This window comes from Podarcis gaigeae (assembly GCF_964106915.1).
Source record: "Podarcis gaigeae genome assembly, chromosome: 8".
Taxonomy (NCBI): domain Eukaryota; kingdom Metazoa; phylum Chordata; class Lepidosauria; order Squamata; family Lacertidae; genus Podarcis; species Podarcis gaigeae.
The window spans coordinates 70293173-70317418 of NC_139684.1; the positions used below are offsets into that span (position 1 = coordinate 70293173).

General features: G+C 44.2%; 1 protein-coding gene across 1 annotated transcript; it reads left to right on the top strand.

The window, feature by feature from the left end:
• Positions 1-3481: 3481 nt before the first annotated feature.
• THEMIS2 (thymocyte selection associated family member 2) lies at positions 3482-22130 on the top strand. The gene is made up of 6 exons (XM_083750801.1): positions 3482-3643; positions 10076-10216; positions 13021-13251; positions 15811-16841; positions 19871-20042; positions 21745-22130. Exons 1-6 carry the CDS (start codon positions 3550-3552, stop codon positions 21840-21842), a joined length of 1767 nt encoding a protein of 588 aa, XP_083606927.1. The 5' UTR covers positions 3482-3549; the 3' UTR covers positions 21843-22130.
• Positions 22131-24246: the final 2116 nt, after the last annotated feature.

Below are 24246 nucleotides of genomic sequence, written 5' to 3' on the forward strand. Positions count from 1 at the left end.
GCCACTATAGTACACTGGCTCTTGATACATAGTGAAAGAAAACTGCTAAAACATTTGTAAAGCCAAGTATGTTAAGAATTCCCTGAATTGCGGGGGATTGAACTAAGACTATCCTTGGGGTCCCTTCCAACTGCACAATTCTATTACAGTGGTACCTCGGGTTAATAATTTTATTTGTTCTGGAGGTCCATTCTTAACCTGAAACTGTTCTTAACCTGAAGCACCACTTTAGCTAATGGGGCCTCCCGCTGCCGCTGTGCCGCCAGAGCACGATTTCTGTTCTCATCCTGAGGTAAAGTTCTTAACCCGAGGTACTATTTCTGGCTTAGCAGAGTCTGTAACCTGAAACATCTGTAGCCTGAGATACCACTGTATTCTACGTTTTGCAGGGTCTTTAGAACTCTGGCCGTTGCATAAAGCACATTGGGCTGGTGTTGTGAATAAGTGCATTAAGCTGCCTAATTAACCCCTTTTGTGGTTGCAAATAAACATGTTAGGCCACTACTCTGTTCACCCTCCATGGGGGGGGCAATACTAGCCCCCACCCTGTGGACGCCAGCAACCTACCCTAAAGGGACCCCTGACCGTTAGGTCCAGTCGTGGACGACTCGGAGGTTGCGCGCTCATCTCGCTCTATAGGCCAAGGGAGCCGGTGTTTGTCTGCAGACAGCTTCCAGGTCATGTGGCCAGCATGACTAAGCCACTTCTGGCAAACCAGAGCAGCGCACAGAAATGCCGTTTACCTTCCCGCCGGAGTGGTACCTATTTATCTACTTGCACTTTGATGTGCTTTCGAACTGCTAGGTTCGCAGGAGCAGGGACCGAGCAACGGGAGCTCACCCCTTTGCGGGGATTCGAACCGCCGACCTTCTGATCGGCAAGTCCTAGGCTCTGTGGTTTAGACCACAGCAAAATGATAGCCCCAAGTACCATGGATAACCAGTCATACCACTGAACCTCTATCTTGTAACTATGGTGACCAAAACAGACTAACTTTGTTTGTTTGTTTTAAAGCCATTATTGAGTTTACAAAGGTTGGTCATGAATGTGTGTGATTCTGCCTGGTGATGCATGAAAATAGGTGTGTTGGGAGGGGAGGGGAAAACGAGTTTCAAAAAGAAGATCTGAAAGGTGTACATGTGTAAAGTGAGACTTCCAGGAAATAGATGTCAATAGTCATCAGTGACTGGACTCTGGAGAAGAACTGGCTTCCCGTATGTAATGTATTCATCTAGTTACTTAGAAATTTAGAAACTGACTCGCAGCCAGAAGCCATCAAAACTGTGTCCAGCAAGATAAAAACGAGATAAAATACCCCCGGAAAAGTTCTAGAAACAATTGAAACCATTCATACAAACTCTAAAAGCAATAAAACCATTTCTATAGATGTACAATTAATAAATTAATAAATGACTAGGCCGCACTTCAGGGAATGCCTTCTTAAACAAACATTTCCTCAGTAGGTTCCCCAAATGTTGTGTTGCTAGGATCCTGCTGAATTTTCAGCAGATAATTGATGTTGGGGGCCAAGGCATTGTCGGAATAGCATTTTCCACAAAGTTCTCTTTAAAAAATAAATGAATAAAAGAATGGAAGCAAAAGCTTCATCACTTCATAAGAGGTTCATAGAGAAATTCTAACAAACTATGCATTTGCATCAAATTTAGCTTTCATTTTCAACCAGGCTATTCTTTGAAAGAGAAACTGAAGCTGAAACTTTAAAAATTGCACATCAGTGGGGGTTTTTTAAATCCACTCATCATTTTTTTCCCATTAAAAAACCACCTCCGTTTATTGTTTCTCTATCCAACTTCAGTGGGAGAGTATCTATGAGATGCTACTTGCTTGACTGCATATTGTATCAGTATTGCTGTATAAGTGTGCATACGTTTTGATTTTAAAGTTAAATATTCCAACTGATTAATATTTCCTTCAGGTTAAGTATCTATTGTTCTGAACCTGCATATAACTTCATCCTCTAGGGAGTATTTGTTGTTTGAAAAAGTGCCTTGAGTGCATTTCTAAACATGACTTAGGCTGCATATGCACCATACATATAAAGCACATCTCCCCCCCACCCCAGTGCAAGGGGGAGAAGCATTGTGGAGGGGGGAGAAGGCTTGGGGTGAGGGGGAATGACCTGTAGAGGGGAGGGGGTTGGTCATGTGTAGAGGGAAGCAGCCCCTAGTAACTGTATATCAGCATAAAACCCTTGCTAGATGTGCAAAAGTTGGTTTGCAGCCAAAGTGAACATAGGAAACTGCTTTATATCAGGTCAAGGCATTGGGCCACCCAGATGAAGACTGTCTCCTCTATAGGGGTGAAATGATCTGTCAATTTCAGTTCTCTTAATTTCTCATTTTTATGAATGTTCTCCACATTTCTGCAGCAATTTTTTAAAAAATCATTTAAAAATTCTCCAGCACGTTAATGCAGATTTGTCCTGATCAACACATTTTTGCATTCTGCTTTGATTAATGTACACAGTTTTGTCAGCAATTTCTCCTCCTGATAGATTGCATTCTTGTGTGTTACTCTCCACCACAGTATATTCATTTGTATACATACTGTCCCCTAATAATATGCCTGTTTGTAAGCATTGGTTGGTTGGAAGAACTGCGTTGCAAAATTTGGATGGGTGTGGATTCTGAAAGGTGGCTGCCTGTGTTTCAGTTCTCTGGTTGTTTTTTGTAAGGCATGAGTTTCATAGACCTGCCTTTAAAAGTGAACTGAATCAAATTTCTCCCCTATCCCTGCTCCTCTGTGGTTTTCCAAGGTCAGGCAGAAAAAGTCTTCCCCATCAGCTGCTACCTGATTCTTTTAACTGGAGATACCAGGGACTGAATATTGAACTTTCTGCATCCAAAGCAGGCATGTGCTCTACCACTAAATCATGATCCCTCCCTGAACCTGAGAACTTCCTTGTGCGAAACTGCACGTTTCCTGCAGGCCTGCTTCAAAAAGTTGCAAAAGCACTCTTCTGCCACTTCCAACGGGGCGGTGTTGGTGGGTGACACCGCTCGCATCCATGGCATACATTTAAAGCACTCTTCTACAGTCATGGTTCTCCCCCCCCAAAAAAAATAATAATCCTGGGAACTTTGCAAAAGGTGCTAACCTCACATATCTACCATTTCCAGCATGCTTAACAAACAGTTCCCAGGATTCCTCATGACTGCTAACATGATATAAGAGTGCTTTAACTGTAGGCTGTGAACACAAAGTCACCCAGGGTCTGCATTATGATTTCCTGCCAATCTTGACTACGGTACTTTAAATGGCATTTTGGTCACCAGTAGGATAAGCTCAGGTGACACAGCCCATTTATGTGGTGCACTGTCACCACAATAAGCCACTACCTCTTGTCTGCGTTGCACTTCTTGTTAAGTGCCAAGCATTAAACCCAATCTTGGGAAGCCTACCCCTTTAAGACAACCCTTAAAAGAGGAAGTGAAAATCACGGCTGAACATCCACAGACGCAGCACAGCTGTCCTGCAGAGCAGCAGAGACTCCCACACACTTCAGCAGCACTGCCTGCAACAGGAGTTATGGATTCTGTTTCCTTCCACCAGTACATCTGCGATCTGGATCTTTGCTCCTTGCCTAGAGTGGTGAAGATCTGCTCTGGAGTCTACTTCCAAGGTGAGCATCACTGACTGCTTCTCTCTGCCGCCAGCAGATTCATCCTAAAGTTGGGAGGCGGGAGGTGAAGACAAGTAATGGAGCTTTTTGAGCATGCTGGTTGTAATTAAGACAAAGCTTCAGCTGCAATCTTAAACCAAAGCCAAGATTGGCCTGGGATGTGAGTCTTGTTCTTGGCAGGACGGCATAAGGTCAGCAAGCCCCTTCTAAACTTAGCCCTCCGAGGTCCAGTGCAAGTGTCCCTGGCTGCTTCCCCTCTGCCCAGATCTGTCCAAAGCTGTTAAGATATGCCAGGATCGATTTGCGTAGCCATTGCGGGTGAGATGGCCAGTGTTCAGGGTTTGGGGAAGCAATGACTGTATTGCTCACTGTGAAAGAGTCGTGCGTGAGGACTCCTTCCACAACTGTGTCTAAGTGGGGAAGTGGGAACAGGAGACGTCACTGATCTCCCACCCAGCTTTTGGACTTGCTTGTCCACTATGGGAAATGCAAACCTCAGTTCTGATTGACCCGAGCTCCTTGAAGAAGACATTGGCATGTTTTTCCCCCTGTTCTTATCAACAAATTGACGGTAGATGTCAATCAGTGACTGCTAGTCACTGCTAGTTCAGGGAAAGTATACCTTGAAATGTTTGTTGCTGGCAAGCGAAAATGGGAGAGGGCTGTTGCTTTCATGTAGGCCTGTTTGTAGGCTTGCCAGAGGCATTTGGTTGGCCATTGTGAAGAACAGAATGGTGGACTAGGTCAACCTTTTTTTCTGTCTTCTGAGGGCTCTTCTTACCTTCCTAAGTGACTTGAGCAAGGCTGTTCCTGGATGTGATCAGGAGCCATGGTGCAGCATTTATGCAACAAATTTACTTGGGAGGATGGAAGGTCAAGGTTAATTAATAGAGCTCCATTGCTAGCACTATAGAACAGTGGTCCCCAAGCCTTTTCCTTCCATGGACCACTTGTCATGGGGTGGCTGGATGCAGAGGAGGTGGTGGGAGGCAGCAGCTGTGGGGAACCCCCAAGGGAAGAAGGCTCAGAGCCCAGGGATTGGCGGTGGGATGACCTTGAGTGGCCAGAGGGAGAAGAGATAGCAGACTGGGAGGAGGGGTGTCGGAAGCTGAAGAGGTAACAGGGTTTAGTGAACAGGAAGAGTCTGTGACAGAGAGCAGTTCAGAATCGGTGGCGGAAGTGGAGGCTGGAGAGGAGGGTGGCCTTGGGGCAGCAATGAGTCAGGCGGGTTAAGAAGCTGGATCTTGAAGTGGCATGACTTGACTTGATTCAATTTATTTTGTTTTATTTCTATGCCGCTTTTCATTCACATAAATTGCAAAGTGGCTTACAAACAATGAATAACATAATAGAGCATCACAAATACAACACAAATCATATAAAACAATTAACAAATCATCAGTAAAACAATTACCATCTATAAAACACTATTAACAAAACAACTAAAAAAATAAGCTAAACAACACAATTACAGCATTCACAATGCACTACAGCATTCATAATACATTGGTACCTCAGGTTACATACGCTTCAGGTGACATACGCTTCAGGTTGACAGACACTTCAGGTTACATACACTTCAGGTTACAGAAATAGTACCTTGGGTTAAGAACTTTGCTTCAGGATGAGAACAGAAATCGTGCAGTGGCAGCAGGAGGCTCCATTAGCTAAAGTGGTGCTTCAGGTTAAGAACAGTTCCAGGTTAAGAACAGACCTCCGGAACGAATTAAGTACAGTGGTATCTCAGGTTACATACACTTCAGGTTACATACGCTTCAGGTTACAGACTCCGCTAACCCAGAAATAGTGCTTCAGGTTAAGAACTTTGCTTCAGGATGAGAACAGAAACCGTGCGGCGGCAGCAGGAGGCCCCATTAGCTAAAGTGGTGCTTCAGGTTAAGAACAGTTTCAGGTTAAGTACGGACCTCCGGAATGAATTAAGTACTTAACCTGAGGTACCACTGTACTTAACCTGAGGTACTACTGTATATAAAACAATATTAACATTAACAAAATAGCAAATAAAAAATAAGCTTAAGTTTTGTTGAATTCACACCCCCACACTCCCCACCCCCATGACTAATAATCTTCCACTCTATTCAGTTTGTGAAAAGACATCTGCAGATAATGCTCCTAGGGTTGGTTGATGGGGCAAGGCAGGTGGAAAAACCCATTGCCCCAATGGCCAGCACAAAGTCTTTCTCCTCCACATTTCAGGCTATATATGTATACTAGGTAGAAAAATGGTGTTAAGACACCAAAAGCACCCAATGAGCTTCTGCCTGAACATTGCATTCTGATGCCACAATTTGGGAAGAGGAGAATGAGCAACCTTTTTAAAAGACATATGTAATGATAATCATCTTAGCCTCAAAGTTTTATTAGAGTAAATTTGGAAAGTGAAATAAAACATTAAGAGATGGCTAAGATGGTGTTAAGATACTGTTTTGATGGAATACTATTTTGCTATTATGACCAATGTTGTTAAGACACCTTTATAATTGACACAATTTTGAAAAATGGAAGTTTCTGTGTCACAACAATCACGTGTGCAATTACATCAGTGTTTTGGAGAAAGTAAGAAAAATAAAAGTTTGAAGAAAGAAACCTGTTTTCAGCAAATATGTGTGAGTCCAGAGTGCGTGGGGATTCTAAGTGTATCTTAGATTTTATTTTATTTTTAAATGGTGTGCGTTTGTGGCATGCATGCTATTTGAAACTGCTGCTCAGGGTTCCTCTTTATTGTTTCCTGCTGACTTGTTTACTTTGCCCGCTTTTTTATCTGTTCCTCCAGACCTTTGCGCTGAATGTGGATAGGGCTAAAGCAGAGATTGCCCATGAGATTGCCCATGATTGCCCTCCTGATGTTGCTGGACTACAACTCCCATCATCCCAGATCACTGGCCATGCTGGTTGTGGATGATGGGAACTGCAGTCCAACAATCTCTCTGGAGGGCACTTCTTTGACTATCCCTGGTCTAAAGTGGTATTCATGTGTGGAGACATTGAGAGCAGGGCTTTGCTTTCTCACTTCATTCTCTCACACATTGATCCAGCCAGGGCTCCTGTGTTGTCTCCTGTACTGAATTCTGTTTTATTTGTATGGGTGGGTAAATCTGTCAATTTTGGTTTCCCTCAGTTCTCTCTCTCTCTCTCTCTCTCTCTCTCTCTCTCTCTCTCTCTCTTTTTAAGTTCAGTCCTTCAAAGATCCAAATTGGTTTGAGATTTCACTTATTTAAGTCCTTATGAAAATTCATCAGCATTTTAGTCTGAATTTATCCTATTATACACAATAGTATGTCACTTTGTCCAATACAGTGGTACCTCGGGTTTCACTTCAGGTTACATACACTTCAGGTTACAGACTCTGCTAACCCAGAAATAGTGCTTCAGGTTAAGAACTTTGCTTCAGGATGAGAACAGAAATTGTGCAGCAGTGGCACAGCGGCAGCGGGAGGCCCCATTAGCTAAAGTGGTACCTCAGGTTAAGAACAGTTTCAGGTTAAGAACGGATCTCCAGAAGGAGTTAAGTTCTTAACCTGAGGTACCACTGTATGCACATTTTTGCAAAGCAATTTCTCCTTAAATAATGCATTTTTGGGTGTAATCATCACTAATATGCACACTTCACCCATATGCTGCCTTGTGGGACCTCTTCTGGAAAAGAAAAGCCTAAGGAGTAAAACTACTCAAATCCAAAATGGTGTCTCTAAGATGGCTGGATGGCGTCTGTCCGCCTCCTTCCAGCAACTCCTGCAGCCAAGTTGGTGCCACATCAGCAAGGCTGAGGGGGGTGGATCATGTTGTCAAGGCAGCCCAGGACCTCCATACAGTGGTACCTCGGGTTACATACGCTTCAGGTTACACACGCTTCAGGTTACAGACTCCGCTAACCCAGAAATAGTGCTTCAGGTTAAGAACTTTGCTTCAGGATGAGAACAGAAATCATGTTCTGGCGGCACGGTGGCCCCATTAGCTAAAGTGCTTCAGGTTAAGAACAGTTTCATGTTAAGTATGGACCTGTGGAACGAATTAAGTACTTAACCTGAGGTACCACTGTATACACTGCCTATATGTGTGCCTTGCAGAGTTCACTTTGGTTCTGCTAAGGCAACAAAAACAAAGTGAGAGGCAGACATTACTGGTCTCTGCAGCTACAGCAAGCGCTGCGATTCTCCACTGATTTGACTTCGCCCCTGGAGGCAACACTCCATTGTATTTGGAGACAGATTCTGACAACAACCCATATGCATTTTTGCAAACATTACATGGCTGAAGAACTGTATTGCAATATTCTGTGAAGTATGAATTTTGAAAAAGGGCTGTTTCAGTTTGTGTATTGTTTTGGACACTGAAAATTGGTAGTATGCATTTCAGATTATTTCTCCCCCATCCCTAATTACATTGGGCTTTTTCTTTCTTTGGGCTGAGCATGGAAGATATTGAGGGAAGCTATAAAGCAGAAGGGCGAAACTACACATATTGCGTCAGAGGAGTTGAAAAGTGGGAACTGGCGATGTTACCGGGAAGACAAAATAGATTGGGTATGTGAAATCAGGAAGTTCTTGTGACAGATTGCAGAGCCTTGGGTTAAAGGAGAGCAAAGCTAAGCAAAGCTAAGCTACCCTTCCGAGTAGCTTGTATGGGCGTGGGAACAGCAGCGGGCTGGTTTATTTCAGGCCCGGTGGGCTTTCCCCTTTCTCTCCCCTACTAAACAGACAGCAGAAAGTGGCATAGAGTTGTGTGCATTGACGAATGCTCAGAACAGAGAATACCAACTTGAGGATGGCATGTATACAAATTAGGAACATGCAAATTGGAAAGGCTAAAAGCATCATGAAGAACTTGGCGGGTTGTTTTTTTAAAAAAACAAGCAGCGTACAAATTTTATGAAAGAGAGAGAGAGAAGAAGAAGATGTGAATCAAGGTTTAATATCTGCAAAGGACTCAGATTTCATTGGTCTCATGCAGGGGTCAGCAAACTTTTTCAGCAGGGGGCCGGTCCACTGTCCCTCAGACCTTGTGGGGGGCAGGACTATATGGGGGGGGGGTTGAACCAATTCCTATGCCCCACAAATAACCCAGAGATACATTTTAAATAAAAGGTCACATTCTACTTATGTAAAAATAACGCTGATTCCCGGACCGTCTGCGGGCCGGATTGAGAAGGTGACTGGGCCAGATCCGGCCCCCAGGCCTTGGTTTGCCTACCCATGGTCTCATGCTTTCAGGGATCATTTCCATAGTACTGAGCTAGGGAAGTCTGCTTCAAGATGATGGGGCCCGTGATTGGTGGCTGGGAAAAAGGATATTAAGCAAAACGGGGTGAGATGGGGCGGGCAAGGAAGAATGGGGAAAAAGAGATCTGAGAAAGAGTGGGAAGGTGTTGTGCTGGTTTTAGTCACTTGATTCTGGTCTGTTAGGGCAAGGGAGCACTGGCCTGAGTCATTGCTCATCTGTGTGGCTTTTTACTTCTATCCAGTCCTGAATCTTGAGGCTGGCTCTGAGTCAGACACACACCTGTGCCTTCCCTTCCCTCATTTGGATTCTGCATGCACTTGATGAAGCAGATGTAGGCTACCTCTTTTCCAAGGGTCATTAAAAAGAGGAACAAATAATGCTATTTGAACAGATTTGTGTCCCCCCCCCCACTCCCAAACCTGTAAGGAAAAGTTGCATTACTTTTCCCACCTAGAGTGGCTGTGTGCCCTACTTCTATCTAGGTTAATAATAATAATAATAATCTGATCTTATAATAATAATACTTAGCATTTGTAGAATGCTTTTCATTACTTTTTAAAATCTTTACATCATTCCTGAAAGGTAGGACAATACTGCTATTCCCAACATTAGAGAGAAGAGAGGGGGCTCCTAAAACTGAGAGACAGCAGCTCTTCAAAGTACCTCCCTGGATTTGAACTAGGAGCACCACAGCTCTGGTCCTACACTCTACCCACTAGACCATATTGTATTTTATAATTAATTAATTAATTAATTAATTAATTAATTAATTAATTAATAATGTTTTAAAAGTAATTTTTAAAAAATATTATTATTATTATTATTATTATTATTATTATTATAAATTACTTTAATAATGGCTGAATTTTTGTGTGCTGTCCATGTAGAAAGACTAGGCCATTTTAAAGAGATTTAGTGGTTCTTAATTGATCAGTGATGTAGTAGTGTTGTACTGTATTATTTATGCAAATTGATTTCCTCTGGAGTTACAGATCTGACTGGGACAAACCTTGTTATGCTGAGCTCGTATTTTGCACAATTTGTATACGGTGTCTGTTTGATAATGTGTGGTTTGCTATGCCTAAAAAAGGATATTTGATGATGACTAACGTTTTTACAGTATTGTCTTTTTAACCACCCCGCTAGCAGTTTGGCTTCCTGAATACTAACTAAGACCTCCACTTTCTCCAGGATCTGTTTATGAAGTCTCTGGCAATGAATGCTGCTTATCAACAGGAGATCTGATGAAAATTATTGATGTTCAGCTGCAGAACATCTCCTGCAAGAATGTGGAGAATGGGCACATATATGAGCTGCCGCTGGATTTTAAAGGTATGTGCATTGTTTGCTTGTTTGATTAAATTTGTACTCTGTCCTTCAGCTGCTCTCAAGGCAGTTTACAATACAAAAAAGTGTTCTCTGCCCTTTTTAGTAGTGCCCACAGTGGAATTTTCACAGATCATGGGTCTAGCATGTGAACCTTCCTGCATGACTGTGTGTGGATTTTTTATGTTTACTTTTACAGTGGACTTCCGCTGGAACACACGACTCGTGAGCCACTTCTGCTTCCAGTCTCTCCTTATATAACTTAACATACATGATGTCATATATAATGTCAGGTGCTTTGGGCAGGTAGGCATGGTTTGGCTGAAATTGCATTTTGTTTAGTTAGTTATAACAGCATTTATAAACCCACCCTCTTGTAGAATATTAAGGCTGTGTACAGCAATACAAAAACACCTTTCAAAAGCAGTATGAAACAATTCATGAAAATGACTGGCTACTCAAGAAAATATTAAACAAGGGCATAGTCCTGTCAGCAGGAAAAAGGAGTTTTCAAGAGACGCCTCGAAGAGTAAGGCAAGGATAGAAATTTAGTGACTCAGAAGGAAGGTACACACAGTAGTACCTCGGGTTAAGTACTAAATTCGTCCCAGAGGTCCGTTCTTAACCTGAAACTGTTCTTAACCTGAGGTGCCACTTTAGCTAAAGGGGCATCCCGCTGCCGCTGTGCCGCTGCTGCACAATTTCTGTTCTCATCCTGAAGCAAAGTTCTTAACCTGAAGCACTATTTCTGGGTTAGCAGAGTCTGTAACCTGAAGCGTATGTAACCTGAAGTGTATGTAACCCGAGGTACCACTGTATTAAGAGAACAGACATCTGGAAGTGGCTTAGCAGAAACAGTATCGAGACAGAGAAGAGAGCCATGGGCCTAGTGACACCAAATACCCGACTTCTGCTTAAGACAAGCTGCGGCTCTATAATGTGGGCAACAGCTGCCATCGCTACTCTGGATGACCTCAGTGGATTTATATCCCAGCCAGATGGGCGGGATATAAATGTTAAAAAAGTATTATTATTATTTTATTAATTTTATGGGTGGCCAGTGCAGATGTCTTAGCAGAGGTGTTGCATGCTGTCAGCCATCCGCCCCGATCTAGCTGTTGCCCTCTGCCATACATTGGGCCATAGTTCAGCGGTAAAGCATGGGCTTTGCATTCAGGCCCCAGTTTTCATCCCTGGCATCTCCAGGCCAAAGGACCAGGACTTCTGGTGACATTAACTCTCTCCTCTTCAAACTTCACAACAATATGAATCACATGAGCCCTCTCGTAGGGCAAGGAAACAGAAGAGCCTGGCGCATTTTTCTCTCGCGAGTGAATATGTAATCTGCAAGAGCAGGATTTGCCAGGGGTTTAGAAGACAAGGCAGGACCTGGCACACAATCACTTTGTTAGGGAGACCAGGCTCACACTGTGTATACACACCATACATTTAAAGCAAATAATATTGGGAGCTGTAATTTGTTGAGGGTGCTGGGACCGGGAGTAACTACAATTCCCACAATTCTCTGGAGGAAGCAATGTACTTTAAATGTACACTGGGCCCCTCCTGATGACTTGTTTATTCAGCATTCAATGTGATGTACTTGCACAGAGTTTATACTTGGACAAGGGTGCCAACACGCCCTACTTACACTGGTGAGAGGCACTATTTAGTGGGCTGTTGCTGGGGCCTGACACCCACCCACCCCTACAACTTTATTTTCTTAACCCTCTGTTTTGTGCAGGTTCGATATATCAGAAAACCTGTTCCCTATTTAAAAAATGGTCTACCTGCATGCATGGCCACAATGGACATTAGGTTCCTGGAATAGGGAGGGTGAAGGAGTACAGTACTAATTGTGGGGAGGAGACAAAAACACAGTGTGCAAATGCATCCCATCAAGTACCACCCACGTTTGTGAATGGGAAACACTGAGATTTGAGTTCAACCGAAAGTGCTTGTGTGTGGATGATGGTGCATAAAAGCCCATGTGAATTAACACTCCGGCGTGTACACAGCTCTTGCCTTGTATTTTATTGCTTTAGAAATAGCTTGTAATGAAAGTGGCGAGTATAGGGCTGTCATATGTTTTGCTTTACACGGAACAGTGCTAGGAACAGGTGGAGCAGGACTCTCCTCCTGACACTGCCATTGCTGCTGCTTACCTTCAGAAGACATCTGAAGGCAGCCCTGTTTAGGGAAGCTTTTAATGTTACCACTGTATTTTAATATTTTGTTGGAAGCTGCCCAGAGTGACTGGGGAAACCCAGCCAGATGGGCAGGGTATAAATAATAAATTATTATTATTATTACCTAATGCAGCAAGGCAATGGTGAGGTTGGGGCAGTGCAGACCACCAGCGGAAGCACCCGACTGTCTCTGCTGCTGTACCAGCCCTGCCTGCAACCTCGCCATTGTCCTGCCCCATCCAGGTAACCTGGTGTCAGGCAGGTGGCCACAACTCACCACACTGGCCATTCCTCTCTTTGAAGGGCTGTTCAGTCCAAGTCTAGTTTAAAGATCAAGAGCCCTATGAAGAGAGAGAGCAGCAGACTTGGAGTTGCCCATAGACGAACTGAGCAGTCGCCTGAGCCACCTGGTCTTTCCTGCTATGGTGAGATCGTACTGTATTCCTATCAAAGCAATAGGAATTACTTATAATTTGGCGTCTGTACATATAAATTAGCACATGAAGTTGCTATGCAAATCGGTGTCCTCTCCATCACCGCCACCCTGGCAATATGCAGATGGCCCCTTCTCAGGATATAGCTACTTAAAATAACAACTCTAATTTTGCATACCCCACCCAGGTCTTTTTCAGCCCAGTTCAGAACTGCCGCGTGGAGCAAAGAGGAAATCTTTCTCTCGGGGCTCTCCCTTCCGCAAGGACAAGTTTTTGGACTGCCAACAGCCACAGCGCTACACGATCCAGGAGGTCCTGCGGTCAGCAGTCTTGCGGCGGAAGAGGCTAACCTGCCCGGAAATTAGCAAGAGTGAGGTCCAGCTCTACCCAACGTATAAAGTGAAAGCGATAATGCATTGTAAGTATAGACTGAGCTGCGGCTTCCTCTAGGCTGGGAAGGCGTGGTGGAGGGAAGAGTGTGATTTGGTTTGCCTTTGCAAGGCAAGGTGCATGTGTACACATCTGCCAAAATGTCTGCTCGGGGAACATACCTTCCTGATAGAGCATCTTCTTTGCACACGGGAAGTTCCAGGTTCAGACCCCGATATCTCCCTGCTTAAAGAATCTGATAGCAGGCAATGGGAAAACCCAGGCCATTTAGGGGTTACAAAAATGGTAGCTGTGTGAAATTCAATTCAGTTCCACTCTGAAAGGCAAACCTAACGGACACTTTCTGAAGAAATAGGCAAACCGAAACACAACCATCCTTCAAAATTCACAAGTCTCCAAATTTTGCAGTGCAGCTCTCCAGCCAAGTAAATGTATACAAAAATGTATATACTAGGGCAAAGTCAGCATAAATATTCGTAGACGAGTGAAAAGCACATAGAAATGCATTCTGTTGGGGGAAACTGTTTAGCAAAAATGCGTATATTAGTGAATACAAATGTGTATATTAGAAAAAAATCGCACTACAATGCTGATAAATTTTCATGAGGACTCTTTAAAAAGGAATCAAAAGTTGATGCAGTGATAGGGAAAGCTGACCTTAACACTGCTGAAATTAGAGAGAGAAATTAAGAAGCAGATTTGCTGTTCTTGCCACCAGTGCTGAAGAATTTTGGTGCATGTGGCGAGTTCTACAAAGACAGATACAGAGATGGTTTCCATATTGATACCATTTGCAGATCCATCCGAGTACAGCCATAGAAGCAGGTGATGGGATTCCCCTGTAGACTCTGGAATGCCACTGATAATGAGTGTGGGCACTCATTATGAGTCTACGCTTCTATGAGTCTATGTCACAGGAAGTTTCCTTATCTTATATCAGGCCATTGATTCATCTAGCTCAGTACTGTCCACACTGACTGGTAGCAGCTCTCCAGGATTTCAGGCAAGAGATGCCAGGGACTGAAGTCGAGAGACATTCTGCATGCAAAGCAGATGCTCTTTGGTGATCTAAGGTCCTTACCCTTCTGACTGCTGTGAGGCAGGTGGGTACAAAAAGCAGGCCTCCATTTTAGTCATGGCACTGATGCTTTGGAATGCCCTCCCCAAGGAAACCACCCTGGACCCATCACCATATACAGTGGTGCCTCGCAAGACGAAATTAATTCGTTCTGCGAATTTTTCATCTTGCAAAGCACGAAATCCCATAGGAATGCATTGAAAATCAATTAATGCGTCAAAAAAAGTCCAAACAAAGCCAAATTTGGTACAACAAGAGTTTAAGTGCTCTTTAAAGTCACACATACTGTAAAGAGCATTTCAAAATTCAAACCCAGAATTTTTTTAAAAAAACAGCAGAGTGGCCCAGTGGTCACAGAAAATCATAAAAATGCAGGGGGGGGGGGGAACACAAGCTTCCAGATTCTTGCAAACCCCTCCCCAACTGTTCCCCCAGCCACCAAGCACACAGAAATTCAAATCCAGAATTTTTTTTTTTTTTAAAGCAGAGTGCCCTAATGGTCACAAAAAATCATAAAAATGCAGAAAAAAAACACACAAGCTTCCAGATTCTTGCAAACCCCTCCCCAATACCAAGTCCTTGAATTCCAAACACCCCAACCCAAAATCCAAAACCCCAAAAAAAGTTTTAAAAGCTTAACTTACCAAATGGCTGCAAAAGAAGTTTTGGAAAAGCTTCAAAAATCACCAAAGTCTTTAAAAACCTCAAAAAAGGCTACTATGTACACTGCGTTCTATGAGTTGCTCCTTGAAGTCAAGTCGCAACTGTATTAACGGTGTTAAGAAAAAGGAAACAAACTTGTAAGACATCTTCGTCTTGCGAAGCAAGACCATAGGGAAATTCGTCTTGCGAAGCAGCTCAAAAAATGGAAAACCCTTTTGTCTAGCGAGTTTTCCGTCTTGCGAGGCATTCATCTTGCGGGGCACCACTGTACATTCCACCAGCTGGTTGTAGCACAGCTCTTCTGGGAGGCTTTTGGGAACTGAGTTTGATGGCCAATATATTTCTGCCACTGGGATTGTAGTATGCATCTACTGCCTGTTTCATGGTACAGTGGTACCTTGGTTCTCAAACATAATCCGCTCCTGAAGTCCGTTCCAAAACCAAAGCATTCCAAAACCAAGGCACGCTTTCCCACAGAATGTAATGCAAAACAGATTAATCCGTTCCAGACTTTTAAAAACAACCCCTAAAACAGCAATTTAACATGAATTTTACTATCTAACAAGACCATTGATCCATAAAATGAAAGCAATAAATTATGTACTGCACAATCAATCAATCAGTAGCTGAACTGGGTTCCACACAGTCACAAAAGCAAAACGAAAAGAGCCGCAGAAACAAAAATGCAAAATAAATAGCAGAATAAATATATATATAAAGTTAAGCCCCCTCTCCCTCAAGCCTCCCACCCAACTTCCAAAGATAGCTTCCACAGGATGGTCAGGTTCCTGTTTATGGGAATCTTTGCCAGGGCTCTCAATGACCATGTGGTGCTTATTTCTCCAGTTCGAAATGACGTTGTGCAAATCAACTCTACCCTGGATGTAGAGGTGGTCGACGTCACCAAGGAGTCACGGCACATCCACTTTATTAAGCCGCTGATGCTCAGCGAGGTTCTGGCAATGGAGGAAGCCCTGCCAGCGGAGGCAGAGATCCTTGAGGCCCCAGAGAGCCTACCTGTCTTCCAGAGCAACTGGTTCTCCCACCTACAGAAGGGCTGCCAGATTCACATCCACAGCAAGTCCTCAGCATGGAGGGTCCTGGCCTCTTCTCGCAAAGGCAAGACCCGGACCTGCTACTTCCTCCTCTCCAGCAGCTACCAAGGCCGCTTTCGCCGATGCCCACGCCGATTTAGCTGCACTTCGGAGCTGGCCCTCAGTTTAGCCACAGCCAAGAAACTGCAGGTCGTTGTCACCAAGGACTGTGAGACCAGCGAAGGGGAATTTCCTTTGTTCAGTGTAGGAGACCGGCTAGAGGTGCTGCAGGTCACGAGAGCCAACAAGCCTTCAGCCATGGACATGCTTGTGTGCTGCAGGGACAATGGAGATGAGGACAAAGAGCAAATCCATGTGCCCCTGTTCCTGGAAGCTGGCTTTGTAGAGGATGTCCGTGACAGTCGGAAATATACCATCTCTGAGGCAGTGGAGCACCTGCAGCTGCCCTGTGAGGTCAAGGTGCTTAGCACTGACTGTGCCTCTGATCCTCTAGGCTGCTCCTCTGTCCTGACCCTGGAGACCAGGATCGACTTGCAATTTCTCACCATCAGCCTGGCTAAGGAGCCAGCTCTCACCTTTGACATTCCTCCACAGTGGTTGGACATGTCTCTCTTCTTCACTGGAGGGCCAGCAAAGGCCACCCCTCCCACTTCCAGTCCGGCGGTGGAAGAGTTGACAGAGGCCTTTTATTATCATTTGCTAAAGTTACTCCCCAGCAATGCATCAGCACCTCCGAGACCTCCAAAGCGAAAGGACTCCAGGTGCAACATGGACCTCAGAAAGGCCAAAGGAGGAGAGAAGAATGCAGCAGAAACATCTAAGGTAATAAGGAATACGGGAGAATTAGAGAAATACAGCAGCGGCAGGATGTGTTCGTGCAAAGCATTAAATACTAGGACTGGAACCGTTTAGTCAACTATAGTGGTACCTTGGCTTAAGAACAGCTTAGTTTATGAACAACTTGGATGAAGAACACTGCAAACCCGGAAGTGGGTGTTTTGGTTTGTGAACTTTACCTTGGAATAAGAACATGTTTTGCTTTCTGTTGAGTGTGTTCCATTTGTAAATTGAGTCCCCTGCTGCTATGGGAAAGCACACCTTGGTTTAAGAACGCTTTGGTTTAAGAACGGACTTCCGGAATGGATTAAGTTCGTAAACCAAGGTACCACTGTAATGCATTTCCAAAAAAACTGACTGATGAAAGAGGTGCCACTGATTGAATTTATTATTTCGGTCACAGTTCCAGCCCACAGTATCAAGGAAGTCATAAAACACAATAGGGATATATTTGAATTTGCAATTAGGTATAGCAGGGACAATACAGAAATAGCAAGTTAAAAATATATATAAATTAAAACTTGGCCACTAAAATATAACCTAAAATTATCATTTACTTAATCATTATGATAGCACAGCTTGTTGCCACTGCTTAATAAGCCAGCAAGTTTTTAAACAAAGAATACTTATTTGTATTTTGTGGCCTTAAAAGTTTATAGATTGCAGGTATCTCAGAAGAGGCATTCTTTCATTTGGGAATGCTTCTTCTAAAATTGTGTCTGCTACGACACAGGTACACATAATCTAAAAATGAATAAAGATAGCCCTCACTCGTTCAGGACCAGTTTCATCATATTGAAAGATTGGGAAAGCCAAATTCTGTGCTGTCCCTAGGAGCAGACAAAATAATACTGATGTAAGGGCAGAACCATCTCCAAACCTAGTTATGTCTCCCAACAAGTTGTGCCTTTTGATTCCCCTCTTCCATTTGTTCAACTTCTGAATAGTTTTTAAAAAATTATATAGATGGCCCATTTCATGACTTGGAGGCATGAGTTGAATGAATGATTAATTCCTAACACAAGGTGCTAACTTTGCATGCATGGATCTAATCACAATTGTGCTCGCCCCCTGCCACCCACTGATTTGTTAATTGGGCATGGATATCATGGACGCAGGTGGCGCTGTGGGTAAAACCTCAGTGCCTAGGACTTGCCGATTGTATGGTCGGCGGTTCGAATCCCCGCGGCGGGGTGAGCTCCCATAGTTCGGTCCCAGCTCCTGCCCACCTAGCAGTTCGAAAGCACTCTTAAGTGCAAGTAGATAAATAGGTACCGCTTTATAGCGGGAAGGTAAATGACGTTTCCGTGTGCTGCTCTGGTGCTGGTTTGCCGGAGCAGCTTCGTCACGCTGGCCACGTGACCCTGAAGTATCTGCGGACAGCGCTGGCTCCCGGCCTCTAGAGTGAGATGAGCGCACAACCCTAGAGCCTGTCAAGACTGGCCCGTACGGGCAGGGGTACCTTTACCTTTTATCATTTTTCCAGTGAATTAAAAAAGAAAGAAAACAAATGTTAGTACAACATTGGCCATGCAGGTCAGAGTTGCCAACTTGACAAAATAAGATGAAATGTTTGTGTTATTTATCTCAGCTGTTGAGGGGATAGCTGAGTAGACAGAAGGTGGCCAGCAAGAGCACCATCTGGTTAAGACTTAGAATAATGGAATCATACAATCATGGAACCATAGAGTTGGATGGGACAAAGGGGATAATCTAGTCCAACCCCCCACAATGCAGGAATCTCAACTAAAGCATTCATGACAATGTTCACCCAACCTCTGCTTAAAAACTTCCAAGGAAGTAGAGTCCACAACCTCTCAAGGGAAACCGTTCCACTGTCTAACAGTGTTTACGCTCAGAAAGTTCGTTCTGACTTTCTGACAGTACAGAGGATGGCAGGATAGATGGCTCAACACAATAAACAGGAATGGTCCAACAACAGTTATGCAAAGTAATAACTTCAACCCCTGTAAGGCCATTTGAAGTCCGGGAAGTACAGTGGTACCTCTGGTTGCGAACGGGATCCGTTCTGGAGGCCCGTTCGCAACCTGAAAAGAATGCAACCCACGTCTGAGCATGCGCAGGTCACGACTCGCCGTTTCAGCAAATGCGCGTGACATCATTTTGTGCGTCTGCGCATGCGCAAGTGGCGAAACCTGGAAGTAACCCTTTCTGGTACTTCCGGGTCACTGTGGGACGCAACCTGAAAACGCGCAACCGGAAGCAAACGTAACATGAGGTATGACTGTAATACACATTACTATCTTAAGCGTCCACCCCTGATAAGACCATTCAGTTAAGTGTAAAATTAGCTAACTACACAGGAGCCCTACCTCAACCCCACCGCCTTGCTTCCTGAGCCAGACACCCACTTCCCACTTCCCACTTTGGCACTCTAGGAGGGCACTTTCCATAAAATCCAGCTCTGCCCTCAACTATTAACACACTGCTAAAAGATTCTTCTTAGCCTGCTAGCCTTTGCTTATTTACTGTGCAGTAGCTTATCCCACAGGGGCATGGGTGGCGCTGTGGGTTAAACCACAGAGCCTAGGACTTGCCGATCAGAAGGTTGGTGATTTGAATCCCCGTGACGGGGTGAGCTCCCATTGCTTGGTCCCTGCTCCTGCCAACCTAGCAATTCGAAAGCACGTCAAAGTGCAAGTAGATAAATAGGCGGGAAGGTAAACGGCGTTTCTGTGCGCTGCTCTGGTTCGCCAGAAGCGGCTTAGTCATGCTGGCCACATGACCCGGAAGCTGTACGCCAGCTCCCTCGGCCAATAAAGCGAGATGAGCGCCGCAACCCCAGAGTCGGCCACAACTGGACCTAATGTTCAGGGGTCCCTTTACGTTTACCTAGCTTATCCCACTGGCTTCTGAAACAATCATTAAGTTTCCTTCTTAAAGACAGAAGTTAAGGGCTGGGTTTTGAGTAGGTTTGTTAAACTGGTCTTAGCATCTTAAGATATAAATTGCCTTCAGGGGGAAAAAATACTTGTTCTGTTTTCCTGTACCAGTTACCTTCTGGCAAGTCAAGCAGCACATCTAGAGAGCCTGCAAAACTTCCCTTCTCTGGACCTAAGCAAACAGGCGCAAGTGGGAGTGTCCTGAACAATCTTAATGAGTACACCATGGAATGCGAACGTCAAAGATTCCAGGAGTGTTCTAATCCCGAGAACCAAACCACAGGTATAATGACTTTTTGCTTGTGAACAACTACAACAGGGGTGGGGAACCTTGTTCAGCCCAAGGGCCAAAGGAAAAAGTGGGTGGAGCAATGAATACTTTGTTGAGTAAGCTAGCTTCTACACACATTCCTCATTGTCTTCCATCCAGGAAAGCAAGTCATTTATCAGTTCAAGGGTACACTCCAGCCAAGCAAAAGCTAGCCTAGAGAGGGCTCTGGCCTGGGTAGATTGCCCAGAGCCAGACAGTAAGGCTTAGAGGGCTGCATTTGGCCCCTGGGCCTGAGGTTCCCCAGCTCTGAATTATAGTGAAGGCACTGAACATATCAAACCAATCAAATTTTCCCTAGATCTCCCAAATCATTAGCTCAGTATTCTCTGGAAAGGGGAGCAAACAGGCTATGTGGGAAAGGGACCATATAACTCAAAAGAGCATATGCTCTTGTCAATCCCGGTTAGCTGCAGTTAAAAGATCACATAGCAGATGACGTGAAAGACCCTAGTCAGAATAGATGGATTGGGAGCACAGGGGTGCAGTTTGCCAGACTAGCACAGATGTTGAGAAAATGAGGATAAAAGTCCAAGAAGAGGCTGAATGCTAGTACTTTTAATGATAAATATCATTGCAGGACTGAATCAATTAGAAATGCAAATGGTTTAGAAATTGAACCTATGAAATCAGATTACTCCCAAGAAATTATGAAAAGGATGGACACACCTTAACAAGTAAACTGTTCCAATTGCACCTGTATTCAATAAGGGGAAACCTTGTGCATCAGAGATTAGAATGGAGTTTTAAATTATAATGTAGTTTAGCAGCAAGGAATCTTAGAAATTAATGGAATCAACAGTAGAGGTCTTCACCTGCAAGTCCCTGGATATCAACACTAGGACAACAGAATAAGTAGATAAAAATGATTTGTATTAATTGCATGACTCCCTTCAGTGTATTGATGGTAGAGTACTGGACATAGCCTGAGAGAGACCTGGCTTCACATTCTTGCTGAGGCAACATTATCCTCCTTCACCTGCCTGTGTTATAAAATAATTTACCTATTTATGCTGACCAGGACTGCTTGTGGGGAATAGTGAGTGAAGTTCCTGCTGCAGGAATCTGAAGGCCAAAGTTCATGCTGGGTGTACAGGTGTCAAACTCATTTTTTCAGGCTCAAATGGCAAGTGATCCTTATATGCCTCTTTAAACATCGCTGTCAACATTCAGATTTGAAAATAAGGGATCAGCAGCCTCACCTGTCCCGGGGAGTCTACAGGATATCTAACAATCTGGGATAGCAGCGGGAAATGGCACTGAAATAAGGGAATTTCCCGCAAAAAAGGGAAGGTTGACAGCTATGCTCTTTAAATCATGATCCAAGGTCCTGTGTTATATTTCCTGTCTGAACTGCCAACTAGCTAGACTAGGCAAGACACAGCCATTTCTACAGTGGTGCCTACTTTGTGAAAATCTCACCTGACTCATCAAACAATCCTACACAGCAGGTCAATGTGCAGTTAATGCAGAACACTTGAGGATATAGAATAAATTGCCCTGCAATGACTTTTTTTACATTTTCTTTTGATGCCTTCAGTAAATTGTTGCTTGATTTGAAGTGTGTATTATTATTATAATTATTTTATGCTACCTTTCAGAATGCGAGAGTACCATAGTGGGATATAATAAATATTTTACATGAATTATTTTTCAGGCACAGCTTTCAGTGATGATTCGGATCATGACTATGAAGAAGTTAAGGAGGTTTATGAAATGACTTCCAAACTGCAAAGAGCTGTTATTAAACACTGAGATACCTGTCTACAAAGCCAGTGCTAGGCTAGGTCTTTCGTTCCCCACTTCCATGGTCAGAGCCAGTTCAGGAATGAGGGGAATTCAGTATTTTTAAGCAAACAGATCAACTTTACACTTCCTGGACTAATACACCAATCAGAATGTCATACTGCACACTTCACTGAATTTATGGACCCTGAGCTCAAATACATATTCAGATAACCATGTTCAGAGGTTCTAGTTACAGGTAGGTAGCCGTGTTGGTCTGCCATAGTCGAAACAAAATTAAAAAAATTCCTTCCAGTAGCACCTTAGAGACCAACTAAGTTTGTTATTAGTATGAGCTTTCGTGTGCATTCGTGTTGAGGTTGATGTAGAAATGGGTTAAGAATGGACTTGCGAAAGAACACTTGTGAAATTACACCAGAAACAGATTTGTCCATCCCTAGGCCACTATAACAAGCTGCTCGTTCTTTTCCCATTATTTTTGCCCAGCAGCAGCCTTGCTTTTGAGCCCAGTGCCAGGAGAGACTGTGTGCGACTGTAATTATAACTTCCAAGCCCCAAACTGGCAGACCATGACCACTTTTTCCATTCTGAAGAAAGCACAACGTATGAAATGTGGTCTTTAGAGCCTCACATGTGTCCTTATGCTTTACCTAAAGGAAGTCTGATTCCAAAATAAGTCACCAGCACTGCAAGGAATCAACATTACCAAAGACCACCCAGGGTGAAGAAACTGCAATCTCCTTGTTTCAGGAGACTTAGCTTTGGCAACAAAGAGGGTTTTTAAGAGTACTGTCGCCTGTCCCCACCCTTACAGTAAAATGAGGACCTGAAGTTAGGCTAGAATAAGGTTACCAGATGTCCCCATTTCCTGGGGACAGCCCCCAGATTTACCAATCAGTCCCCATACAAAATCCATTAAAGTTGGAAAGAGTCCCCAGATTCATCGGGGGGGGGGGGGGATGTGGTAACCTTAGGCAAAAAGCAACCATGCCAAACACAATGCAGTACATAGAAACTATAAGGGGTCCCTCCTATCTGGGCTGCCAGACTCCCTTGGAGATGACATATTTCTGGGGCCTAAGAGCTACCATTAAAAAAAAAGTGCTAAAGCATAAAATGATATGGTTCTGCAATTCAAATGCAGCTGTTTTTACCAGTGTACTGGGAACACAAATATGTTAAGGGTTTCAACATAAGACTTTTGCCTATTTCAAAACTGCACAGTTGCATTTGCATTGTGTATTGACAACGGTCTATTTTAGCGTAGACGCAGGTGGCGCTGTGGGACGCAGGTGGCGCTGTGGGTTAAAGCCTCAGCGCCTAGGACTTGCCGATCGAAAGGTCGGCGGTTTGAATCCTTGCGGCGGGGTGCGCTGCCGCTGCTCGGTCCCAGCGCCTGCCAACCTAGCAGTTCGAAAGCACCTCCGGGTGCAAGTAGATAAATAGGGACCGCTTACCAGCGGGAAGGTAAATGGCGTTTCCGTGTGTGGCTCTGGCTCGCCAGAGCAGCGATGTCACGCTGGCCACGTGACCCGGAAGTGTCTCCGGACAGCGCTGGCCCCTGGCCTCTTAAGTGAGATGGGCGCACAACCCCAGAGTCTGTCAAGACTGGCCCGTACGGGCAGGGGTACCTTTACCTATTTTAGCGTAACTAAAATGCAAGTGCCACTGTATTCTGCTCTGGTCAGACCTCACCTGGAGTACTGTGTCCAGTTCTGGGCATCACAGTTCAAGGACACTGACAAACTGGAACGTGTCCAGAGGAGGGCAACCAAAATGGTCAAAGGCCTGGAAACGATGCCTTATGAGGAACGGCTAAGGGAGCTGGGCATGTTTAGCCTGGAGAAGAGGAGGTTAAGGGGTGATATGATAGCCATGTTCAAATATATAAAAGGATGTCACATAGAGGAGGGAGAAAGGTTGTTTTCTGCTGCTCCAGAGAAGCGGACATGGAGCAATGGATCCAAACTACAAGAAAGAAGATTCCACCTAAACATTAGGAAGAACTTCCTGAATTTGCTGCCAAGGAGTGTGGTGGAGTCTCCTTCTTTGGAGGTCTTTAAGCAGAGGCTTGACAACCATATGTCAGGAGTGCTCTGATGATGTTTCCTGCTTGGCAGGGGGTTGGACTCGATGGCCCTTGTGGTCTCTTTCCAACCCTATGATTCTATGATTCAAGTGGTGGTTAAATTTTGAGGCTTGACTGACTTTCTTTTTTAATGTCACTGAACTACTTTTTTATGCCACACTAAAAAAAGCCTAGCTTTTAGGTCTTATCAGTACTGCAGTAAAATATATATGCCATGCTAGATTCCAGAGTCCCCCAGACCAAGAAGTTCCCCACCCTTGCGTTAGCTATATATAGTAATTGCATGATCAACTATTCTCAACAAAAGACAAAGAAACACTGATG

Excerpts from the sequence above, each read along its gene's own strand:
- THEMIS2 (XM_083750801.1), top strand. The coding sequence starts at position 3,550 with ATGGATTCTGTTTCCTTCCACCAGTACATCTGCGATCTGGATCTTTGC. Across the intron at positions 10,217-13,020 it reads GCTGCCGCTGGATTTTAAAG|GTCTTTTTCAGCCCAGTTCA; the intron begins GTATGTGCATTG and ends TACCCCACCCAG. Across the intron at positions 20,043-21,744 it reads TCCCGAGAACCAAACCACAG|GCACAGCTTTCAGTGATGAT; the intron begins GTATAATGACTT and ends ATTATTTTTCAG.